This window comes from Artemia franciscana, chromosome 21, assembly GCF_032884065.1.
Source record: "Artemia franciscana chromosome 21, ASM3288406v1, whole genome shotgun sequence".
Lineage (NCBI taxonomy): Eukaryota > Metazoa > Arthropoda > Branchiopoda > Anostraca > Artemiidae > Artemia > Artemia franciscana.
In genome coordinates this window covers 29,622,890-29,646,423 of record NC_088883.1, presented here as the reverse complement: position 1 = coordinate 29,646,423, position 23,534 = coordinate 29,622,890, and the positions used below count along the sequence as shown (strand labels likewise).

General features: G+C 33.0%; 1 protein-coding gene across 1 annotated transcript in view; it reads right to left on the bottom strand.

The window, feature by feature from the left end:
* The window catches only part of LOC136040830 (neuronal acetylcholine receptor subunit alpha-10-like), a 197,004-nt gene that overhangs the window by 40,766 nt on the left and 132,704 nt on the right, over nucleotides 1-23,534 (bottom strand). Inside the window, exons 5-6 of the mRNA XM_065725166.1 lie at nucleotides 15,044-15,260; nucleotides 13,248-13,382 (exon numbers count right to left, since the gene is read on the bottom strand). Of these exons, the coding sequence (XP_065581238.1) occupies nucleotides 13,248-13,382; nucleotides 15,044-15,260 (352 nt within the window). The remainder of the gene's footprint in view (nucleotides 1-13,247; nucleotides 13,383-15,043; nucleotides 15,261-23,534) is intronic.

Genomic DNA, 23,534 nt, shown 5'->3' with positions numbered 1-23,534 from the left:
AAGAGCGATTCTCGCACCCAAAAATATAGACGTCCACGAAATCAACAATATTGTTTTGACCAAGATTCGAGACCAGGTAGTCCTTTACAAGTCAGTCGACACAGTTATGGAACCAAATGAAGCGGTTAATTATCCATCTGAATTTTTAAATTCCGTGGATCTTTCAGGGTTTCCACCACACGTGCTACAACTAAAAATAGGCGTACCAATAATACTTTTAAGAAATATCAACCCACCAAAGCTTTGCAATGGCACGCGACTTGCCGTAAAAAAAACAATGGAAAACCTAGTAGAGGCCACAATCTTGACAGGGCCTTTTGAGGGTGAGGCTGTTCTTATTCCTCGCATTCCCATGATTCCAACGGATCTGCCTTTTCAATTTAAAAGATTGCAATTCCCAATTCGATTAGCATTTGCAATCACCATTAACAAAGCTCAAGGTCAATCATTAGAAAAATGTGGTATAGATCTCAATACTGATTGTTTTTCCCATGGACAATTGTACGTTGTATGTTCGAGGGTCGGTTAACCTGACAATTTATTTATATGCAGCGACAATTGGACAGCGAAGAATGTTGTATATTCGCAAGTTTTACGCAGTTAATTTGTATTGTATCTATCTATCTATCTATCTATATAAAAACGAGTTGTGTGTATGCATGTTTGTTTGTTTGTAAAAAGAGCGTTTGCATATGACGTCATTATTAGTACATACGGCTTTGTATATGGACAGACAATGGGAAAGCCAAGAATGTTGTATATTCGCAATTTTTACGTAGTTTGAAACACATATATAAATCTATCTATATTCACAGGTGGGACACAGGGACACAACTACAATGGCGCGTAACTAATATGGCGCGTAACGACTTACGCGCGCGGGGGGCTTGGGGGGGCACGAAAGTCCCACCAACTAGGTGTTGGGGTGGCGCGAAGCGCTATATATATATATATATATAAATATATATATATATATATATATATATATATATATATATATATATATATATATAAATAAGTTGTTTGTCTGTCTGTCGACTGACGTCATGTTTGTGTGTCGACTGACGTCATTATAAGGATTGAGCTGTATGTCGTCATGAAGTTGTTTGTCGTCTGACCTCATGTTTGTCGACTAACGAAACTACAGACCGGGACACCGGGACACAAATTACGTGTTATGTCTGTTATAACGTAATAGAGGCAACAATCTTGTATATATATATATATATATATATATATATATATATATATATATATATATATATATATATATATATATATATATATATATATAGAAGATATAATCTGGCGCAACAGACAAAGTGTAACAGACATAACACACAGACAACTTATTTTTATATAGATACTAGCTGTTGGGGTGGCGCTTCGTGCCACCCCAACACCTAGTTGGTGAGGGCGCTTCGCGCCCCCCCCAAGCCCCCCTGCGCTTAAGTCGTTACGCGCCATATTAGTTACGCGCCATTGTAGTTGCGTCCCTGTGTCCCACGAGTGAATATAGATATATATATATATATATATATATATATATATATATATATATATATATATATATATATATATATATATATATATATATATATATATATATATATATATATATATATATTTTCAACTACGTAAAACTTGCGAATATACAACAGTCTTTGCTGTCCCATTGTCTGTCCATATAAATAGATTGTCAGGTTTACCAACTCTTGAACATGCAGCATAATAATTGTCCATGGGAAAAAAATCCGTATTCAGATCTATACCGCATTTTTCTAACGATTGCCCTTGAGCTTTTTTGATGGTGATTGCTAATCGAACATTCCCTGTGTCCCCGTCGTCATTTATATATCCCCCTGTGCCCCCGGGGTCCGGGTTGTAGTTGTGCCCCTGTGTCCTGGTCGTCATTTATATTCCCTGTGTCCCGGTCGTCATTTGTGTTCCGGTATCCCAGTCTGTATTTTCTCTTTGGGTGTCCCGGTGGTCATTTATATTCCCTCTGTCCCGGTATCCCGGTCGTCATTTTTCTCCCGGTCTATATTTTCTCTTTGAGTGTTCCGGCCGTCATTTATATTCCCTGTGTCCTAGTCGTCATATGTGTTCCGGTGTCCCGGTCTGTAGTGTCATCTTATAATGACGTCATATACAAAGCCTTATATACTTACTAGCTGTTGGGGTGGCGCTTAAAAATTGCGAATATACAACATTTTTGGCTTTCCCACTACTGGGAGCTTTCCGTTTCCAATTGCCGGCAATTGATCTGAAAATGTTTGACCAGAGTCATCGTTTTGCAATCGGACACGCATATTTGTAGTTAATTTTAATATTTTTACGTGTGCCCATAAATTAAAATTTTTCAGGCAAGCATTCATTTCGTCTGCAGGAGTTAAACAACGTAAAAATTGCGAATATACAACATTCTTGGCTTTCCCATTGTCTGTGCATATACAAAGCTGTATGTACTAATAATGACGTCATATGCAAACGCTCTTTTTACAAACAAACAAACATGCATACACACAACTCGTTTTTATATAGATAGATAGATAGGTAGATACATTACAAATTAACTGCGTAAATTAACTTGCGAATATACAACATTTTTCGCTGTCCAATTGTCGCTGCATATAAATAGATTGTCAGGTTTACCCCTCGAACATGCAACGTACAATTGTCCATGGGAAAAACAATCAGTATTAAGATCTATACCACATTTTCTAATGATTGACCTTGAGCTTTGTTAATGGTGATTGCAAATGCTAATCGAATTGGGAATTGCAATCTTTTAAATTGAAAAGGCAGATCTGTTGGAATCATGGGAATGCGAGGAATAAGGACAGCCTCACTCTCAAAAGGCCCTGTCAAAATTGTGGCGTCTATTAGGTTTTCCATTGTTTTTTTTTTTTTTTTTACGGCAAGTCGCGTGCCATTGCAGAGCTTTGGTGGGTTGATACTTCTTAAAAGTATTATTGGTACGCCTATTTTTAGTTGTAGGACGTGTGGTGGAAACCCTGAAAGATCTATGGAATTTAAAAATTCAGATGGATAATTAACCGCTTCATTTGGTTCCAAAACTGTGTCGACTGACTTGTAAAGGACTGCCTGGTCTCGAATCTTGGTCAAAACAATATTGTTGATTTCGTGGACGTCTATATTTTTGGGTGCGAGAATCGCTCTTTCACTTAGCCATTTATTATTTTTATAATTTTTTAGAATATTCGGAAATACTTTTTCAATCAATTCATTTTTGGACGTCACTAAATTACAGAAATCAGCAGGTAGTTGTATACGTCCTGAAATTTAGTCTATCGTATCATAAATGTCTTTTTGTTCCGATGTTAACTTGGAAATGTCATTTTGTACATACGACAATAGATCATTCGTACTGTAACTTTTTTCACGATCCAATTCTACACATGTCGAAACAGCAGCGATACGGTTAGGTGAAGGCGTTCCCAAATCCTGAAGAGGTTTTTTTGCCATACGTACGCACAAATCTTCTATAATAACTAAAGTGTAGTTATAAATTTCTGATGTAAAATCAAAAGTCATATCTGACGTCTCTAACTGTTTTCGATGGAGTATATCTTCGGACATTTTTGACTTATATTTTTCCCATAACTCTGTAGGAGCTGATGGAGAGCAAGTTGTTAAAATGATGCCAAACAATGCACGAATTTGACTTGGGGTTGACGTTTCGCACTAATGGGGAATATGGAACAACCCACTGGTTATCTACTTCGATGGTGGTACCGTTGCCATTGTAGGTTCTTCAGTCATTTTACAATTAGAAATTTCTCTTTCAACGGTCTTCTTACAATTAAAAATTTGTCTTTGAACGATATTCTTAAATACCTGTGTCTTGGTCGTCATTTATATTCCCTGTGTCCCGGTCGTCATTTGTGTCCCGGTATCCCAGTCTGTAATTTCTCTTTGAGTGTCCCGGTCGTTATTTATATTCCCTCTGTCCCGGTCGTCATTTGTGTCCCGCTCTGTAATTTCTCTTTGAGTGTTTTTTCTTTTTAGTATTTTTTAGTTTTTTACATTTTTTCTTTTTTCAGTTTTCTTTTTCTTCTTTATTTTTCAGCTTCACTATGAAATACATATCGCCGAACCTTTGTTTTTTTAACTAAAATCTGGTAGGCATTGATGACCTTATCCGAGTCAAAATCCCAAACCCAATCATCATCGCTATCATTTTCAGTTTTGATATGTTTTGACTCTCGCTGTCCAGGTGGATCTTCATCTAACTTCACGGTTTTGCGTTCTTTAGCCTCAAGCCTGTTTCCTTGCTGTTCTTTTGATTCCTCGGCACGCTTTCTTTTCTGACTTTCTCTATCAGCAGCAAGTTTTTTGGCATAGACTCTTTGAGCATCTTCATCGGCTTTTGCCATTGTAAGTTCATCAGTCATTTTAAACTTAAACATTAATAGATTTCTACGTGAACATATATGTCTTAAATATCTTTAATGACGTCACCGTCATAGCAAAAATGACGAAAACTAACTTCATGACGTCAGCCGACACAGAAACATGACGTCACCTGATCCACAGACAGACACACAGACAGACAACTCATTTTTATATATATATATAGATAGATAATGACGTCAAATGCAAACCCACAAACAAACAAACATGCATATATACAACTTATTTATATATATATATATATATATATATATATATATATATATATATATATATATATATATATATATATATATATATATATATATATAAATGACCCCGACTTTCTTCAGTTTCTTCTTTAGTTTTTTTTCTTTTTTAGTTTTTTCTTTTTTTTAGTTTCTTCTTTTTATTGATTTGTTTTCTTCAATTTGTCAATGTTCATTCTAAAATTGACACTTGGAAAAATCTTTACTTGCCAAGCATGCTAAAGCTCCAACAATTTATATTAAACCTCAAATTGGGGTATCTGTTTTAAGGTTTTCGAATTAATCTAATCTATTGTCAAAATATATTGAAATATTTGTGCAATTTCCAGTTTTTATTAGTTTTTTCTTTTTTCAGTTTTTTAGCTTTTGTTAGTTTTTTTCTTTTTAGTTTTTTATCTTTTTTTTTTTTTTTACGTTTTCTCTTTTTAGATTTTTTCTTTTTTTAATTTTTTTTAATTTTTTTTTTTAGTTTTTTCTTTTTAGGTTTTTTTAGTTTTTTACCATTTTTTTTTCGAATTATTTTAATCTATTGTCAAAATATTTCGAAATATTTATGTAATTTCCAGTTTTTACATTTTAGTTTTTTTTATATATATATATATATATAGAAGATATAATCTGGCGTAACAGACAAAGTGTAACAGACATAACACACAGACAACTTATTTTTATATATTTAGATTTATATTATTTATTATTATATAATTTATTTATTATTTTAGTATCATGAATTATTATTGTGTTATTATTATCAGTGAATTATTATTCACTGTGTGTTGCATTTATACTACATTTTTCATGTTTTATTTTATATTTTCTCCAAATTTATAGCTTCGAATTTAACAAATATAAAAGTAAAATTTCCTTTCTTAATCCAATCAAAAATTTATGAGACGCTGCTACTAAATTGTTTTCTAACTTAATAGATGAGAAGTTGGAGCTGACAACTGTGATACTAAAAGGGAATTACTGTTTCAGTTTTTTTTTCCTTTTTCTATTGATTATATTTTTGAAGTTACATGGGAACAAAAGGGAACAAACACTCGATCCGCTTTGTTGAAACACTTATCATTTTAAACTAGTTTGAAAGTCTATTCCAATTTTTTTTTTTTTTTTAGTACGAGAGATAAGAATAAAATGGTTTATTTAGGGTTAGACTACATGGCTTGGATACTTTTTAATTTTAAAGATTAGTCCCTCCCCCTAAGCGATTAGATAGTGGAATTCCTAGGGACCAAGTTGAAAATGGGCACGCTATTAGATTATTTTTTTTAATGCACGAATTTATGTTACTGGCCTAACTGTTTTGAATTTCTTGTTTAATTCCAAGTTGGGTTTTTTATTTATCATATTTCATTCTGTTGGATAGAAAATTAAATATAAATAGTGACAGGTTATAATATCTCAGAAAAAATGTGCACTATACTATAATATCGAAGTGCAATTGACTTCACTTCGACCCCCATTACTTCACAATACAGTAGCTCAGTTGGTAAAGCGTTGTGTTCCAGGTTCTAGGTCCGAGAGGTTCCAGGTTCGAACCTTGGCTTTAGCATTAATACAAAAGAAGAAAAAAACAAAAAAGATAAAAACTTAAAAAAAAACGAAAAAGAAAATACTAAAAAAAACTAAAAAAGCTAAAAAACTAAAAAAACTAAAAAAAGGGTAAACAACTAAAAACTAAAAAACAAAAAAAAACAAAAAAAACTAAAAAAAGGTAGAAACTACAAAAAAAATAAAAAGAAAAAAACTAAAAACTAATAAAAAAACTAAAAAACTAAAAAAACTAAAAACTGAAAAAGAAAAAAACTAAAAAAGGAAAAAACTGACAAATAAAGGAGAAAAAGAAAACTAAAAAAATAAAAATAAAAGAAATAAAAAAGGTAAATGTATTCAAGCCGAAGTACACTGTTGTGGTCTACCACCGCTGTGGTCACAAGGTTGAGTCTCTGACTGTAATAACCAATTTGATAAAACAATTCTCTTGCTTCATAAAAATTTGTGAGGCGTTGATTTGCATTAGGAAGTTATCTTAATACTTAGGAAGCTAAATTTAACGGTTGTAAAACTAAAAGCAAAACACAATTTTACCATTGCTTCTGTAATATTCTCACTTGAAAATGGGAAACATAAAACAGATTTTATCTACTTTGCTAAAATGAATTCTGTTTCTCAGTCCCCATTTTTATAACAAGTGGAAATGAAAAGTTCTTTCCAAGTTTGGAGTACGTGACAGAGAAATTGACGTGCTTTCCATTCCTAGCTGCCATTTTGGAAGGATTTGGAATGATCAGTCACTCCTATTGGTTGATTATACCCTTTTAAACGAGATGAAACCTACTCTACGATTGTAAATTATATTTGGCTTGGTGAAAGGTATAGGATACGGCTCTATACCCTTAAAGTCCAAGCCGGTGACGCTGATATCCGTTTCAGGACCCTTCAGTCAGGAAGTGCAATTGGGGGTAATCCATCCTTTGCTTTCACACACCTTTCCTGCTTACCTTCCCCAGATTTCTTCAGGTACCTACACAGTGCTGGTTCAGCCATCTGGCTGAGCTAAAAGAGCCATGCCACTGAATCCGTCCTCAACCAAGTGACTGGTCACACCAGTAATGAAATCCTTGCCCTTCCGACAAATGATTCGAAATCCAGCGCGCCAACCATATATATTATTCATGTTATTTCGGTCCATATATTTGGACTGAAATAATTAGGAGCAAATGTAGGAATATTAGCTAATGGAACTCCTAGATAAATAGATGAATAAACTCAGAATACTACCATTACTGCTACAAACAACTTACTGTAGCACCAAGTTGGCTGAGGCCAAGATAGATGGCCTCCATTGGCTGAGGCCAAGATAGATGGCCTACCATTTTCTTCATCACAATCTATTCAAGCCTCCCTCTTCTTACCTTCCCAGGAAGTTGATATTTCTGTTAAATATTTCCTTACTAAATTCCGTCAGCTAATTCAGGGAAGACCCGGTTTTAATTTCACCCTAGACGGCTGACTGAAAAAAAAACAATCTTTGAAAGTCTATCGTCCTTGGTCCGCAACGAATGTCCTAGCCAACTGAACTTTTTGCTGGATGTATCGCTAGAAAGTGGCACTGAACCACAGTCTTCACATGGCTTACTGTTTGAGGTCATTTAGGTAGCTAAAACAATTCGTGGGTAATTTCTTTGGAAACATCTAGTGAATCTTCCTCTGTTTTTTCGAGCGCCCCCGCTTTAGAGCCACATTTGACAACAGTTATCATTATAGCTTCCAATATTTGATCTTGGCTCTTAAACTTAATTGCCTGTTCCTCTAAAAAAATTTCAACTGTAGAAAAAACACCATAGGCCTTGGTTATTCTACTTTTAAAATCTCCACTGCATCCACTGTCTTTATTAATAATACTACCTAGGTATGTGAAGCTGTCCACTTTATGGATCGTCCTGTAACCCAACATAATTGGGTTATCTCAGGTTCACTTATTCCTAGTTTTAGCGAGTTAGTCTTTTAAATATTAGTTTTCAAACCTGTTATTGTACCTTCACCTTGAAAAAACCCTAAAAGTTCATTTATTATTCAAAAATTTTCATCTATGATGCATAAGTCATCAGCATAACCTAGGCCCTGGAAAATTTTACTTTCCAATCTGACTCCGTTACCTCCCGGCTACTCACCTCATTTCCAACCTCAGTCACAGCATTGCTAATCTCGGACATAGCACTAATCACTAATGTATTTATCTGTAAGTAACTAGTAAGCAAGTATGAAGGCACAAGACGCTTAATGTCCAAACCGGAAGTGTGCATCTCCGTTTTGTGACCCTTCAGCCAGGAAATGCAATTAGAGGCTGGGGGCTAGCCTTCCTTTGCATTCGTATATTTATCTGGTATACCATACACGAATAGGACCTTCGTTAAAGCTCTTCTAACAGCTGAATCAAACGCTTGCTTATTATTTGTTTCAAAAACTGGTATCCCTGGCTGCTAAGTCCTCTTTAGGTTGGGAGGGTATTAGTAATAGAATTGTGTAAAATGAGTAATAGCTCATTTTATGAATAAAAAGTGCAGGGTGTGAGTCATAGTAGTATATGCCCCGGCAGTCCGGACTGCCCGAGATATTAGTGACTCAGATGACTTTTAACTACAGTTATAGGAGCAAATAAACAGGGTCTCAGGCCAATACTGTATCAACAATCCAGTATTTGGTTGTGAAATAACTCATAAGCGAATATAATAATCACATTATGGTAAGACAGTCACATTATCAATAATCACATTATTGTGTGATTATTGATTACGCTATTATAAACCGAAGACTGATAAGATCAAATTAAGATGCCAGGGTATAAAGGAGTGCTCTTATTGATGTTAAAAGTAAAGATCACCATATAGTAGTATCTACAGTTGATTTAATGCTGATATTTTGGAGGGGTAATTACCGTCCGGAAAGCTATGACGCTGGTAGACTCCAGGATGAAAATTTGGGAGAATCTGCACAGGGAAATTTGTACAGGAAACTGTACAAAAAATTTAATACTAAACAGGATAATTTAAAAGTTGACAAAAGTAGAAGATGAAGATGAGAGTAAAATGACAAAGTAGAATTTCGAAAAATATTTTGTGAAGTTGCTGATGCTGTCTTAGGGAAGAATGTTAGAAATGTAGCTAAAGAAAGCATTGAAATATGAACTAACAAGCTGTGAAGTGGAGGCTATGGATAAAATTGCCGAGGATCTGGGAAATGCAGATAGACGGCATACTAATAAAACATTTTGCTGGCATATTAATAGATTGAGACGGTCCATGTCAATCCGGACTTGTCCATGTTCAAGATAGTAACTGGACCACAATTAGTGATAAGGAAAGAATTAAAAAAAATGGGCGGAACATTTTGATTCTATGCTAAGCCAGAATAGAGTTACAGGAAAAGACATTGAGGAAAACGGAAAAGCGTGGGACACCTTGCATGTGAAGAAAGATTTATTTTGTGAGGAAAAATTAGTGACAGTACTAAAAGGAATAAAAATAATAATGCCAGAGCTTCTGATAGTGTGGTAAATAAGCTTCCTAAATTTGGTGTCTTTGAGATCAGAAGTAAGTTAAATGAAGACTATGAATATGATTTTTCATAAAGGGGAAATATCTAGGAATTTCAGGGAAGAACTGAGTATTGTAAATATAGAGACTCTAGTCTGGTTTCTTTAGGTAGCAAACTACTTAGTCTCATGACACTCTTTAGACTTGTAGATGTTGTAGATAAATTTTGAAGAGAAGAAAAATTGTGTATTAGGATAGGCAGGGGATGCGTCGACTAAAATTTCACATTGAGAAATGTCTGAGCTGTCAAACATCTTAAGTCCTCAGTTTTATAGATTATGAGCAAGTGATTGATTCAGCTAATAGAAGGTCTTTAGCAAAGGTCTTATCCTTGCGTTGAATACCAGGCAAATATATTAAAGTGACTATCTACGAGAACAACAATGCAGCGGTTAAGGTAGGAAATGAGGTTGGTAGCTGGTTTTACATTAAATCAGCAGTTTAGCAGGGTTGTGTTTTTATCACCATTTGTATAGATATTTTGATGGAATTTGTATTAAGGAGCACAGGAAAGGCAATGGGAAAAACACGAAAATCTAAAAACTCCCTGGGCTTAGATCATGCTGCTGATTTAAGTATAATCAAGCATATAAGCATATTAGATGAAACTGCACAAAATTATTGTGAAGATTCTTAGTGCACAAAATGCATTAACCTATTTGACTTTTTTCTAGAATAGGTTTGAAAATTAATGTTAAGAAATCTAATTCTTTAAGACTATGATTAAGTAAACGTGGATAAGTAAACCTGGATAAGTAAACGTGGATAAGTGGTGTAACGAAAAGATGGATTAAGAGGACAGCTTCACTTTCCTTGGTAATATTATTAGTAAAGAAAGCTTAAACGGACGTACAAAAATTCAGGGGATTCTATTTGCTATTTGGGAAGAATCATGACTCATAAGATTATTTTCCATCCGTCATTATAGATCTTGTCCTCTAGTTTCAATATCCTAAAATGTAGGGTGGAGGAGACATACCTCCCAATCCTTGAAATATGGATACAAAGATCATTCTAAAAGGGATTGAAGCCCAGTTGAACACTCCAGCTTATGAACGCATTTGCAAATATTGGCGTTAAGACCCACTCTGGAAGGTTGTTCACAATTGTCTGTTCTAAAGATCTAACCAAAATACAATTCACTCTCTCGTTTTATATCCTAAATGGGGGGGGGGGATTTTTTGGTCCACTCCAACCCTAAACCTCTTCAAATGTATCACAAAATTATTTCAAAGCGAGGTCTTCTGAAACGTCTATCCAATGCGCCTACCGATGAATGGATATTATCGTATCTTGTTAGGGCAGGGTCGAATATTAGGTTCGCCAAAATTGAAAATTTGCTGTCTCGGGTTTGGAAGCTCTTCATTCAATCAAAAATTGGTTTTTGCAGCTGAAGTTGTAGCAGTTTCAGTTGAAGCTGTTGCAATTGTAGTTGAAGCTATTGTAGCTGAGGCTGTGGGGTCGTAGAGCTGAAAGCGAGGAATCATTGTCAATTGTTCTCCTCTTGGACATAGGCAATAAAAAAAGCTCAATCTACTGGGTTGTAAAAGTTCTATTCTATCTTAATGCAATGTTAAAAGTTTCTGTTTCAAATAAAATGCCTTGCATGATTAAAGAATACAGAATTAGGAGCTTTATAGGATCAATTCTGTACCTCATTTCATTGGGCTAATTTTTTCAGTTTAGGCAATTAATACATTTTGATAAGATTACCTACATTTTCTAAGGAGTTGGAGGGAATAAAATGTATTTCTAAATATCATTTTCCGATCCATCACAATGTTACATTTAATTCATCTATAGTGTTATTTTCTTTCACATACTATTGACAGAAAATTTTTTAAAAGAATAATTTAAATTTTTTTAATATCCCAAATTATGAACCTAAGATCAGGCAAAAGTATGCTGATATCCAAAATTTTAATTTTCAACTATTTATGTGAGTAAAACAAGAAAAAACAAATCATATAAAAAATTTGATAATTTTTCATCAATTTGAAGATTTGTTAAGATTTGAAGATTTTTAAGAAATCTTCAAATGTCTTGGAGCCAGATAAGTTAAGAGAACAAGATTTCATCAACGATAGAACTTGCTCAGTTTGAGAAAATGGGACGTGGGTCTAACGTTTCCAACGAATATGACTGCGTTTTATGAATTGCCTCATCGAGATGGATAATGGTATAGTATCTTAAGATTTTTTAGGCTTAAATTCCCATAACACAAATTTGAAATGACATAGATGTTTTTCCATGCTTTTCCATGCTTTTTTAATAAACTTCGTGAGAAAACTCCGCTTTGAAAATTTTCTGCAGAGTATTAGACCTGGAAAATTTATCTTAGCCTACTTAGTTTGAAAAAGGCTTGCTTTATATTTAGTTTCTGTTCATTTTTTCAAATCATGCTTGAAATCCTCCTTCTCAGAAAAGAACTTCCTGGAAATTCCCCCCACCCATGGAGAGTTTCTCCTTATAGAGACACAGAAAAAATTCTCCAATATAGAATTTTTCCCATGGAAAATCTTCCCAAATGGAATAATTCCCCAGAAGATCCCAGTCCCACTGAAATTTTCTCTCGGGCAATTCCCCGGAACATCTCTATGTGTAAAACTGAGTTGCCAAAGAGAAAGTAAGATTATCAAAAATAATATTGTCATGAAATTACGGCAATTTAAGCCTGTGTTAAACTTTTCCAAGAAGGTTCACTCCCAGAAATTACCCTCTCAATGAAAAATTCTTCCTTTGATAAATACCCCCTTTAAATCCCCCCCAAAAATTATTAGAACTTCTAACTATTTCAAACAAAATTGTTATCTTAAAGTTGTTATCAGATGTCTTTTGAGAAAAAAGGACGTGGGAGAGGGGAGGGGGCTAGTGGCCCTCTAATCTTTTTTGTCACTTAAAAAGGCATCAGAACATTTAGTTTCCGTTTGAGTAAGCCCTCTTCACACCTTCTAGAGCTACTGGTTCGAAAAAATCCCCACTGGATGAAAAGAAAAAGACTAAAGATATAATAATCTGTATCCGTGATTTTTCTTCTGGCAAAAATCCAAAATTTCACACTTTTCTTTTGTGAAATTTTCACCCTACCGACATCTGTACAGTAGGGTTCTCTGATTTGCTAGACCTTGAGGTGGTGTTTCCTTTCTTTTTTCAAAAATCGAACAAGTTTTCTCAGGCTAATAGCTTTTGATGGTTAACATTAAACCTAATAAATCTGGCATTGGTATGAAAAACCAATTCTTTGCTGTATCTATAGTAGAGTTTCTGTCACTAATGGGCCGAGTCGCTTCTTACTTAAAGTTCGTTTTCACGAACTGTTTTATATCGCTAGAAGAAGAAAATATGGAAAGTATTGGCCTTAATTCAAGACTTCTATTCAACGAAATTGCCTTTGATAAATCAAACGACAGCACATACAAATGGGGCAACTAGCTTCAATTAGGAACAAGTTAATTTTACTTACTAATTAACGGTGTCTTTTCAGTTGGTGGTAGGCTCTCACGAATTGTCATTAGGAAGACAGTCATTGAAAGAAGTGCGCTGATTCCAAGTGTTACCTTTTCCCCTGATTCAGAAGGAACGTAGAAAACTAATAAAGCTGTAAAAATGGAATCTGCAGTATAAGAAAGAAGACATATGAAGCAAAGAAGAAAAGAAATAATAACATGGAAAATAAATCAAACAGGAGGGAAAAAGGAGAATAGTGTCAGCCATGCGAAAAACATGAAACGAAAATAAGCAGATTTTTCGGCAAGGACCTGTGCCAAGTCGTCTTGTGCCAAAGTAAATAAAAAACGGAAACTAAATCTGACCTTTTAAAGTACAGTTCGCGAGAAGAGAAAAGACTGAATCAAAACAATCCAGATTAAAGAAAGAAGACCAGTCAAGAAAAATATGTGGCGTAAGATAATTATGTCTCTATGTAAAAATTAAGTACTGACCCAGTGAAAATTATATTTTACGAATCTAAACAAATTTGCACCAAAATTTACAAACACTAAACTTTAGAATTGATTTAATAAGTATATAAATAAGCTGAGACTCCAAAAACTTCATTTACCTACTGAATATATTTTAAAGTACCAACGACATTAATATAAAGTATTGTTAACCCCAGAGACCCATCTTACGCCCATTTATTCTTGAAAATTGCAGTTTTATAATATTTGTCTTTTGGTTTTTCAAAATTATGAGCTTACAAGGCAGATTCATGTTTTTATCAGTGCTGCCGCATTGAACCATTAAAACGAATAAGCGAAAATATTTGGCTAAATTTGACAATGCTTTTTGTCTATAAAAATTTCAGCTTCAAAATTTGTTTATTACCAAAGAAGCAAAGGTTTCAAAGGAAAGCTTTACCTACTTATGCTGGTTCATGCAAAATTTTTAGAATATATTTTATTTATTTTTATTCATATTTATTTTTTTTAAATTGACATCCACTTATACCAAAAACTGCATAAATCCATAGGTGGGTCTCTTTAACTTAAAATTATTATTATTATTATTATTCTTATTATTATTATTATTATTATTATTATTATTATTATTATTATTATTATTATTATTATTATTATTATATTATTATTATTATTATTATTATTATTATTATTATTATTATTATTATTATTATTATTATTATTATTTATTGAGAAATCCATCATACAAAAAAGCAAAAGACGGAGCAATAAACGAAAGAAAAAAAAAAGAGGAGAAATACACACTGAGCGCGAAGAAAAACACTTAAAAAAACAATAGCAAAAACATCTTAACTACTGGGTGAATAACGATCACCAGGATTGGCTCAACGTCAGCAAACAGGAATTATAAGCGCGAAAACAAACCATAAATTAGTAAAAAAAAAAAATTAAAAACTACTGCACGATATAAGGTCATTACACAGATATACAAAAATACAAAGTTTTGAACAAGACGGAGCAAAAGAGATAGAAAAAAAAACGAAAAAAATGGATAACAACAACATAAAAAAAGAGGCAGAGACTACTGAAATAGTAGTTTGATTCCCAGTTCTTTCATAATTTTAAAAGAACTATATGGTGGTATAAGTTTTCATTTAGCCAATTAAGACAATCAGCTTTCATCCTCACTGTTTTATTTCAAAAAATTTAAAGCTTATTAAATTGAAAAATTTTTGATTTTGTTGTGTATTTGCTCTGTCTTTGTTCTACTTTTAAATCCATTTTTAAATAATATTCAAGGGTCCTGAAGAGGAAACACAAAAAAGGAGCTATTACTCACCAATACTGTTTATAAGAATGCAAGGCAATATTAAGTTGAAAACGTAAAAAAGAGGTCTCCTTCGCAGCTTTAGTGTGTAAGTTATATCTGGGTAAGGCTCAGGACAGCAAGAGTAATATTGTTCATGGCGCACAGATTCAAAAGTGAGCAGGTCAAACTCTCCATTTGGCTGATAGTTTGAAATATCCCCAAATTCAGTAAGTTCTACCAAGTTTAACTGAAAAGAGAACTTTTCATAATACATCGTAGGCATGAAATTCAAATATAAAACCTGAAAAGATACAAATTTATATAATGTGTAGCACCAGGGGCCTAGGTGGCAGGCTTGAATAAATTTTTATTGTGAATCGTCGAAATCTGGTTTAGTATTGACATTCATCGGTGAATGTCAAAAATTCCTTTTTCTCTGCTTAGATTCAATCAGGTTTGCCAGTCAGCTTTATCAGTCGTATGTATGGTTTGACAGTTAAAGTTAGGTTGGGTTGTATTTCTCATTACTGGGCCAGAGACCTGATAATGTAACCTAACCTACGCTTTTAACAGCAATCCTTGCATAAATCTGAAAAAGCTCTATAAATCCTAGCAGAAAAAAAAGACTTTCGGACATTCACCGGTGAATGTCGAAATTATCCGATTTTGAACATTCACAGTCCGAAGTGTCCAATGGACCACTTTAGGACACATGCGTATATTCATTTTCGTTGTCACTTGTCATCTAACTGCAGATAATGTGAACTTTACCTTGATGTAATGGCGTCACCATAGCTTCGATATAACCACATGTATATATTGATATTCGTTGTTGCTAGACTTCAAACTGCAGATACTGTTAACTTTTTCTTGATGTCCTCGCCTGCGGTTAGGCTTGATGCAACCCCCCAGGGAAGGTAAGTACTAACAAGGTATATAATTCTAAAAAATTATTAAAAAGTCTGGCGTGAATTCAATTCTTGCTTCCGGTTATTGCATCAAATAAACGTCCACTATATAGGGTTTGTTTTCTTCATGAATTAGTTGTAGTTCTCACTGTTGCTTCTCTTCTAACCGAAAATATCTTTTAAAATAAATTTAGAAAAAATAACTGAAAACAAAGCTTTACTGAAAACAAAATGAATTTTAAACATTTTCTAATAAACTTCATATATATAACAAACCTATAATTATTACACAGCATCCAGAAACTAATACTAATTTTAAACAATCAATCCACATTCATCTGTTCTTTTTAGTAACCTTGGGTATGATGCAGGTCTTCTTTTTCAGATTGCATTTAGAACAAATAAATATAAACAATAAACAGCTATTGGTCAATTACAGAGAATGGACAAAAGTTACTAAATAAAAATAATTAGAGAGTAGATAAAAATAAGTATAAAAATAAACAATTATTACTCGTTTAAACACAGTAGACAAAAGTGGTCCTTTTGAAAACAATGAAGATTTCAAAATCTCAATAACGAAATATAGGTTATGGTTAGAGTGGCTCAACCGGGCAGTCTCTTACAGTTAGGTCTATTTCAACTATGGTATATCTATAATAGCCAATAGGTATATATATATACATATATATATATATATAGTGGTTCATATATATATATATATATATATATATATATATATATATATATATATATATATATATATATATATATATATATATATATATATATATATATATATATATATTTGGCTATGGTAAAAGTGGCTCAACTGGACAGTCTATTAGAATTAGGTCTATATCTACTGGGTTGATTCACGCTAGTATGTTAACTTCATATGTAGCAATTACCTACCTAGCGAATAAATACGAGTTGTTCTGCTTTTAAGAGGCGTTTTTCATATCGTAAGTCTATATCTATTCGTGGGTCTATAATTATTTACTAGGCATATTAACATTAGCACACAGACATTAGACGCAGGCTAAGGAAAATCAAAACTTTAAGTCGGTGATTCACGTTAGCATGTTCATAAGAAGCAATTGTTTACGTAGCTAATAAATAAAAGCTACACTTCTTTCAAGAGGTGGTTTTCATTTCGTAAATCTATATCTATTCGTAAGTCTGTATTCGTTGGTCTGTAATTACTTATTACATAAAAAAAACTAGTTTTTTTTAACTGAAAGTAAGGAGCGACATTAAAACTTAAAACGAACAGAAATTACTCCGTATATGAAATGGGTTTTCCCCTCCGCAATCCCTCGTTCTTTACGCTAAATCTTTTAACTGTTTTAAAAAGTAGAATTGTGGCAAAGAGTCAAACTTTAGCGTAAAGAGCGAGGGATTGCGGAGGGGACAACCCATTTCATATACGGAGTAATTTCTGTTCGTTTTAAGCCTTAATGTTGCTCCTTACTTCCAGTTAAAAAAATAGTTTTTTTATGTAATTTCTGAACGTTTTTGAATTAATGCATGTATGATTTTTTCTCTACACATAATTTATTAAAATGAAATTTGCATATTAATTTTTTTTTTGGCTAAATGGCTTTCTCTTAGTTTTGATCAGACGATTTTGAGAAATAAGGGATGGGGAAGGAGGCCTAGTTGCCATGCAATTTTTTTCGGTTACATAAAAAGGCAACTATAAATTTTAATTTTTAACGAATTTTTTTATTAGTAAAAAATATACGTAACTTAAGAATTAACTTACGTAACAAACTTTTATGTTCTTTAATTTTTAATATGTATATGAGGGGGTTTGTACCCTCGTTAATACCTCGTTATTTACAGTAAATCGTAAGTTTTGTCCCAAATCTTTAAGAATGACCCCTGAATCAGAAAGGCCGTAGAATAAATAGTTGAAATTACTAAAAATAATATAGCATAAAGAGCAAGGTATTTATCTCCTCCTAAATACCTCACTCTTTATGCTAAAATATTTTTAGAACCCATCATATGCGTAATAATCTCTGTTCGTTTTAAGTTTCAATGCTACTCTTTAGTTTCAATTGAAAAAACTTTTCCATGGTAATTTTTTCATTGTTTTTTTATAGTAATTTTAGAAAATTCTGCGCCCTTTTCATTGAATTTCTGTTCCCTCATGAAATATTTCTCCAAGGAAAGATCCTCCCACATAGCCCCCTCCCCTCAACCCCATCCCCAAAACCCAAAAAAATCCCCTGAAAACGACTGTACACTTGCCAATAACCATTATTATATGTAAACACTGGTCGAAGTTTGTAACTTGCAGCCCCTCCCCCGGGGACTGTGGGGAGTAAGTCATTGTCAAAGACATAGTTATTAGGGTTTTTGGCTATGCAGAACAAAATGGCTATCTCTAAATTTTGATCTGTTGACTTTGGAGAAAAAATGAGCGCGGGAGGGGGCGTAGGTGCCCTCCAATTTTTCGGTCACTTTAAGAGGGCACTAGAACTTTTCATTTCCGTTAGAATGAGCGTCCGTTTCCGTTAGAATTCCGTTAGAATGAAGAAACGTGACAATGATAATCAAACAGTTCGTGGTAACGAACTGTAGTAAGGAGCGACCCGGTTCAATAGTAACCAAAACTCTAAAAAATGGAATTTTGATACCAATACCTACATCAAAAGAATCGCATTTTAGTGCTGATTTTAAATATATAAGTTTCATAAAGTTTAGTCTTACCCATCAAAAGTTACGAGCCATAGAAAACTTGCGTTATTTTAGAAAATAGGGGGAAACGCCCCCTAGAAGTCATAGAATCTTAACAAAAATCACGCCATCAGATTGAGCGTATCAGAGAACCCTATTGTAGAAGTTTCAAGCTCCTATCTACAAAAATGTGTAATTTTGAATTTTTTGCCAGAAGACAGATTACAGATGCACGTTTATTTGTTTGTTTTGTTGTTTTTCCCCAAGGGTGATCGTATCGACCCTTTGGTCCTAGAATGTCACGAGAGGGCTCATTTTAACGTAAATTAAAAGTTCTAGTGCCCTTTTTAAGTGACCAAAAAATTGGAGGGCACCTAGGCCCCCTCCCACGCTAATTATTTTACCAAAGTCAACGGATCAAAATTCTGAGATAGCCATTTTATTCAGCGTAGTCGAAAAACCTTATAAATATGTCTTTGGGGACGACTTACTTCCCCACAGTCCCCATGAGAGGGGCAACAAGTTACAAACTTTGACCAATGCTTACATATAGTAATGGTTATTGGGAAGTGTACAGGCGTTTTCAGGAGTGTTTTTTTGGTTGGGGGAGGGGTTGAGAAGAGGGGGATATGCTGGGGGAATTTTACATCGATAATTTGTCATGGGGGAAGAAAATCTCCATGAAGGGAGCGCAGGATTTACTAGCATTATTTAAAAACACAATGAAAAAATAAACATGAAAAAGTTCTTTCAGCTGGAAGTAAGGAACAGCATTAAAACTTAAAACAAACAGAAATTATTACCCATTTGAGGGGCTCACCTCCTCCTAATACCTCGCTCTTTACGTTAAAGTATTTTTAGTAATTTCAACTATTTATTCTACGGCTTTTGTGATTCTGGGGTCATTCTTAATGAATTGGGACAAAATTTAAGCTTTAGTGTAAAGAGCGAGGATCTGACAAGGGGGCGAAACCCCTCATATATGTAATAAAAATATGAGAATACAAAAGTTCTTTACGTAAGTTAATTTATAAGTTACGTAAATCTTTTACTAATAAAAATATTCGTAAAAAATTAAAAGTTCTAGTTGCCTTTTTAATTGACCAAAAAATCGGAGGGCAACTAGGCTTCCTCCCCCGCTCTTTTTTTCTCAAAATCATTCGGTCAAAATTATGAGAAAGCCATTTAGCCAAAAAAAAAATAAAAAAAAAATACAAATTTCGTTTTAATTATTCCTCTGCGGAGAGCCAAAATTAAAACATGCATTGATTCAAAAACGTTCAGAAATTAAATAAAAAAACAAGTTTTTTTAACTGAAAGTAAGGATCGATATTAAAACTTAAAACGAACAGAAATTACTTCGTATATGAAAGAGGCTGCTTCCTCATCAACACCCCGCTCTTTACGCTTAAGTTTTTTACTGTTTTAAAAAGAAGAAATGAGAGACAGAGTCAAACTTTAGCGTAAAGAGCGGGGCGTTGATGAGGAAGCAGCCTCTTTCATATACGAAGTAATTTCTGTTCGTTTTAAGTTTTAATGTCGCTCCTTACTTTCAGTTAAAAAAACTTGTTTTTTTTTTATTTAATATATTTAAAATCAGCATGAAAATGTGATTCTTTTGATGTATATTTTAGCATTAAAATTCCTTTTTTTAGAGTTTCCTTTACTATTGAGCCGGGTCGCTGCTTACTACAGTTCGTTACCACGAAATGTTTGATTACGTATATTTACTAACACACAGACATAGACATTAGACACAGACAAAAATAAATCAAGACTTAAAGCCCGGTAATGAAAACTGAACTACTAACTTGAGTCAAAACATTGTACTTTTGGTATAATTCACATTATTATAATTTGTTTGTTTTTGTCTATTTGCCAATAAATTAATTTTTGGTTCCTGTGTAGCCTAATGAAAACAGCTTGTAGATGGTGTTGTAGACCATATATGTATCTTAATTTTAAACTAATTATAATAAATGTAAATTCCTATTTTGAATGTTAAATAAAATAGGTATATATGATAGCCTTAGGTTTGAAGAGGAAAGAATTTGAAACAGAGAAAAAGGGTAAAATTGATTAAAACATCGGAAAAAACAGCATCCAATTTTAATCAATAATAATTTTAATATTTCGACTCACGTCCGGAAGTCTTTATCAACACACAAAAAATAAAGTTAAATTAACTTCAAAGTATTTTGGAGGCCACTAAAAAGTGAGTTTTATTTATTTATTTCTTATATTTTGCGTTTAATTCAATTTAATTTCAATTTTCCCATTGATAGGGGCTCTTGGATTTACAGTCAAAATATTCGAATTTTTATTAATTAAAGTTTTTTCAACTGTTTTATTTAAATTATAATCGTATTTCTTTCTCTTAGATTCTATATTTAAAAAGCAGTGTGGTCTAAGAAGTTATTTTCGAAGAGGAAAAGGCGAGTAAAAGTTTTCTTTGTTCCTTTTATTATTGTATTTTATTAAATTATTATTAACTGTAGATTCACAACTGTCGTCGTGACAACCCTGGTTATATGCCACTATTTTGGCAATATTTCATGGTCGCTATGTATTTAAGCTGCTGTTTTTTGGCTATATTATTTGCACTAAGAAATAATATCATTGCTATTCGTATTAAGTTTGGATATGAGGACAAAACAAGCGCCTAGGGAGGATTACATTTTGTTTCATCCCCTCTCCATTATTACAAGACTAAAAAAAAAATGAAAAACAAAAAATGAGGATACGGTTTATAAGGCCAACAAAAATAATAGATAAAAAAAATTCGGATATTTCAAAAGAATGTAAATTCCTATTTTGAATGTTAAATAAAATAGGTATGTATGACAGCCTTAGGTTCGAAGAGGACAGAATTTGAAACAGAGAAAAAGGGTAAAATTAAATAAAACATCGGAAAAAACCAGCATCAAATTTTAATTAATGAACCTTTCTACTTCAGCGCCAGAAGCGTTAAAAGGAAACTCATTTGCATTGTCTGAACAAAACGGAGTGATGAAAAACAAACAAAACGGAAATTGAATTTAGAATTCAAAACAAGGCGGAGAATCATCGAAAACAGCAAACAGATAAAAGAAAATATATGAACTAAAAATTGAAAAACTGAAAGTCCAAAAATAATAAGACCAAAATCGAGCCTCTTACCAAAAATCTATGATTAGAAGCATCATCACTATTCGCGCAATACTAAGTCAGCAACTGAATTGATACAATTTTCTTTCACTAACTAGGTAAGTAAAACTCAATTGGCCAGCTCAGAAATATACTACGTAAGAGTTTTTCTAGTTCTGATTAGTGCTTGTTTGGTATTAGCCCTTTTCCATGTGAGGGGATTACGATGTTTACGTCATTTTGTATTATCCGTACTATATTTATTTTTTTATTTATTTATTTTTTTTTATTTTTTTCATTCATAAATATTTATTTTTAGTTTTTGTTTGGTATTAGCCCTTTTCTATCTAAGGGGATTACGATGTTTACGTCAATTTGTTTAATCCGTACTATATTTTTTTTTGTACAGTAATTTTTTGTATAGTAATTTTTTTATCATTTACATTGAGCTACTCAAACACAAATGGTCAACTTTCACTTCTCAAGGCTGGTTTTAGTTAGATTAAGGGAGTCAGTTCAGTCTAGGAGCTGATACACATATTTTGGAAATAACTGGGCATAATTGTATAAAAAATTAATTTATATTTCAGTAAATATGCCTCCTATACATTCCTTAATATACACAATGGAACCAAGACCATAAAATCCTCACGAAGCGACTTTAGCACATCTAAATTCTATTAGTCATGACTTTAATCGACCTTTCATCCTCAACATTATTTACCAACCTGTCACCTTTTAAGGATCCTATATTTTTCTTATTATTTTTGAATTATTTATTCTGTAAAACTGTTCAAAATACTTATTTTGAATGGCTGGAGATATACGTCAATTATAAAGAATTGAAAATAACGAAGAGTTAAAGCAATCACTTTTCAAAATAAAATAGTTGACGGGGGGGAGGAGGGTGATCCATCTCTGAATCCGAGTACATTTCTGTTAGATTTCATTTTTTAAAGAACAAATTATAAGCATAAACGTAAGAAATTTATCGTAAAATCATCCACGTAGACAACTTCTAAGACCATACTGCCTTTCCTTTTCTAACGATGTTCTGGAAACAACACAAAAGAAAGATGTTTTTTGTTCTTTACCATGTGTTCCAGGACTGAGTGAAAAACTAAAAAAAAATTCAAAATAATGGTTTAAAGCTAGCTCTAAGAGGTAGTAATACTTTGGCTAGTTTTTTAAATTCTGGAAAGTTTCGAACTTCCGTAGAGCAACAAACTGGGGTTTATAAAATCCAATGTACTTGTGGAAGCTCTTGTGTTTACTAACATGAATTCAAAGATGAGATTACTACAACATCATAATCTATTTCATCGTCCTTAAAGCAAAATTCCAAACCTGAAGATTTCACGGCGGCTCTATCAGAACATATTTATAATTATCCAACTCATTTTATTTTGTTTGAAAATATTTCTTTGATTTATAGGGACCAAGGTTTAAGGCCGGACGCTCCTCCAAATATTATACTGCCTGTTAGTTCTTTTTCAATCGCGGCATATCACACAAATAATCAAGGTTATCAGATTTCACTGCCGTCATTAAACTCAAGGGGTTTCTCACTGAAAATTACGACTAATGTATATTCATTCTTCGTAATTCGACAAGTAAATAGGAATATTTATTTGGAAAAGAACTATTATTCGAGGAGAAAATTAGAGAAATTATTATTCGAGATTTATTTTTGGAGGAGGGGGAGGGGTCAGCTCTTACGAAAGAAATACCAGGAAAACACAGGAAAATTAAACATTTCGCTGACAAAATTAAGCATTATACAAATTTAAGGTGGGTGA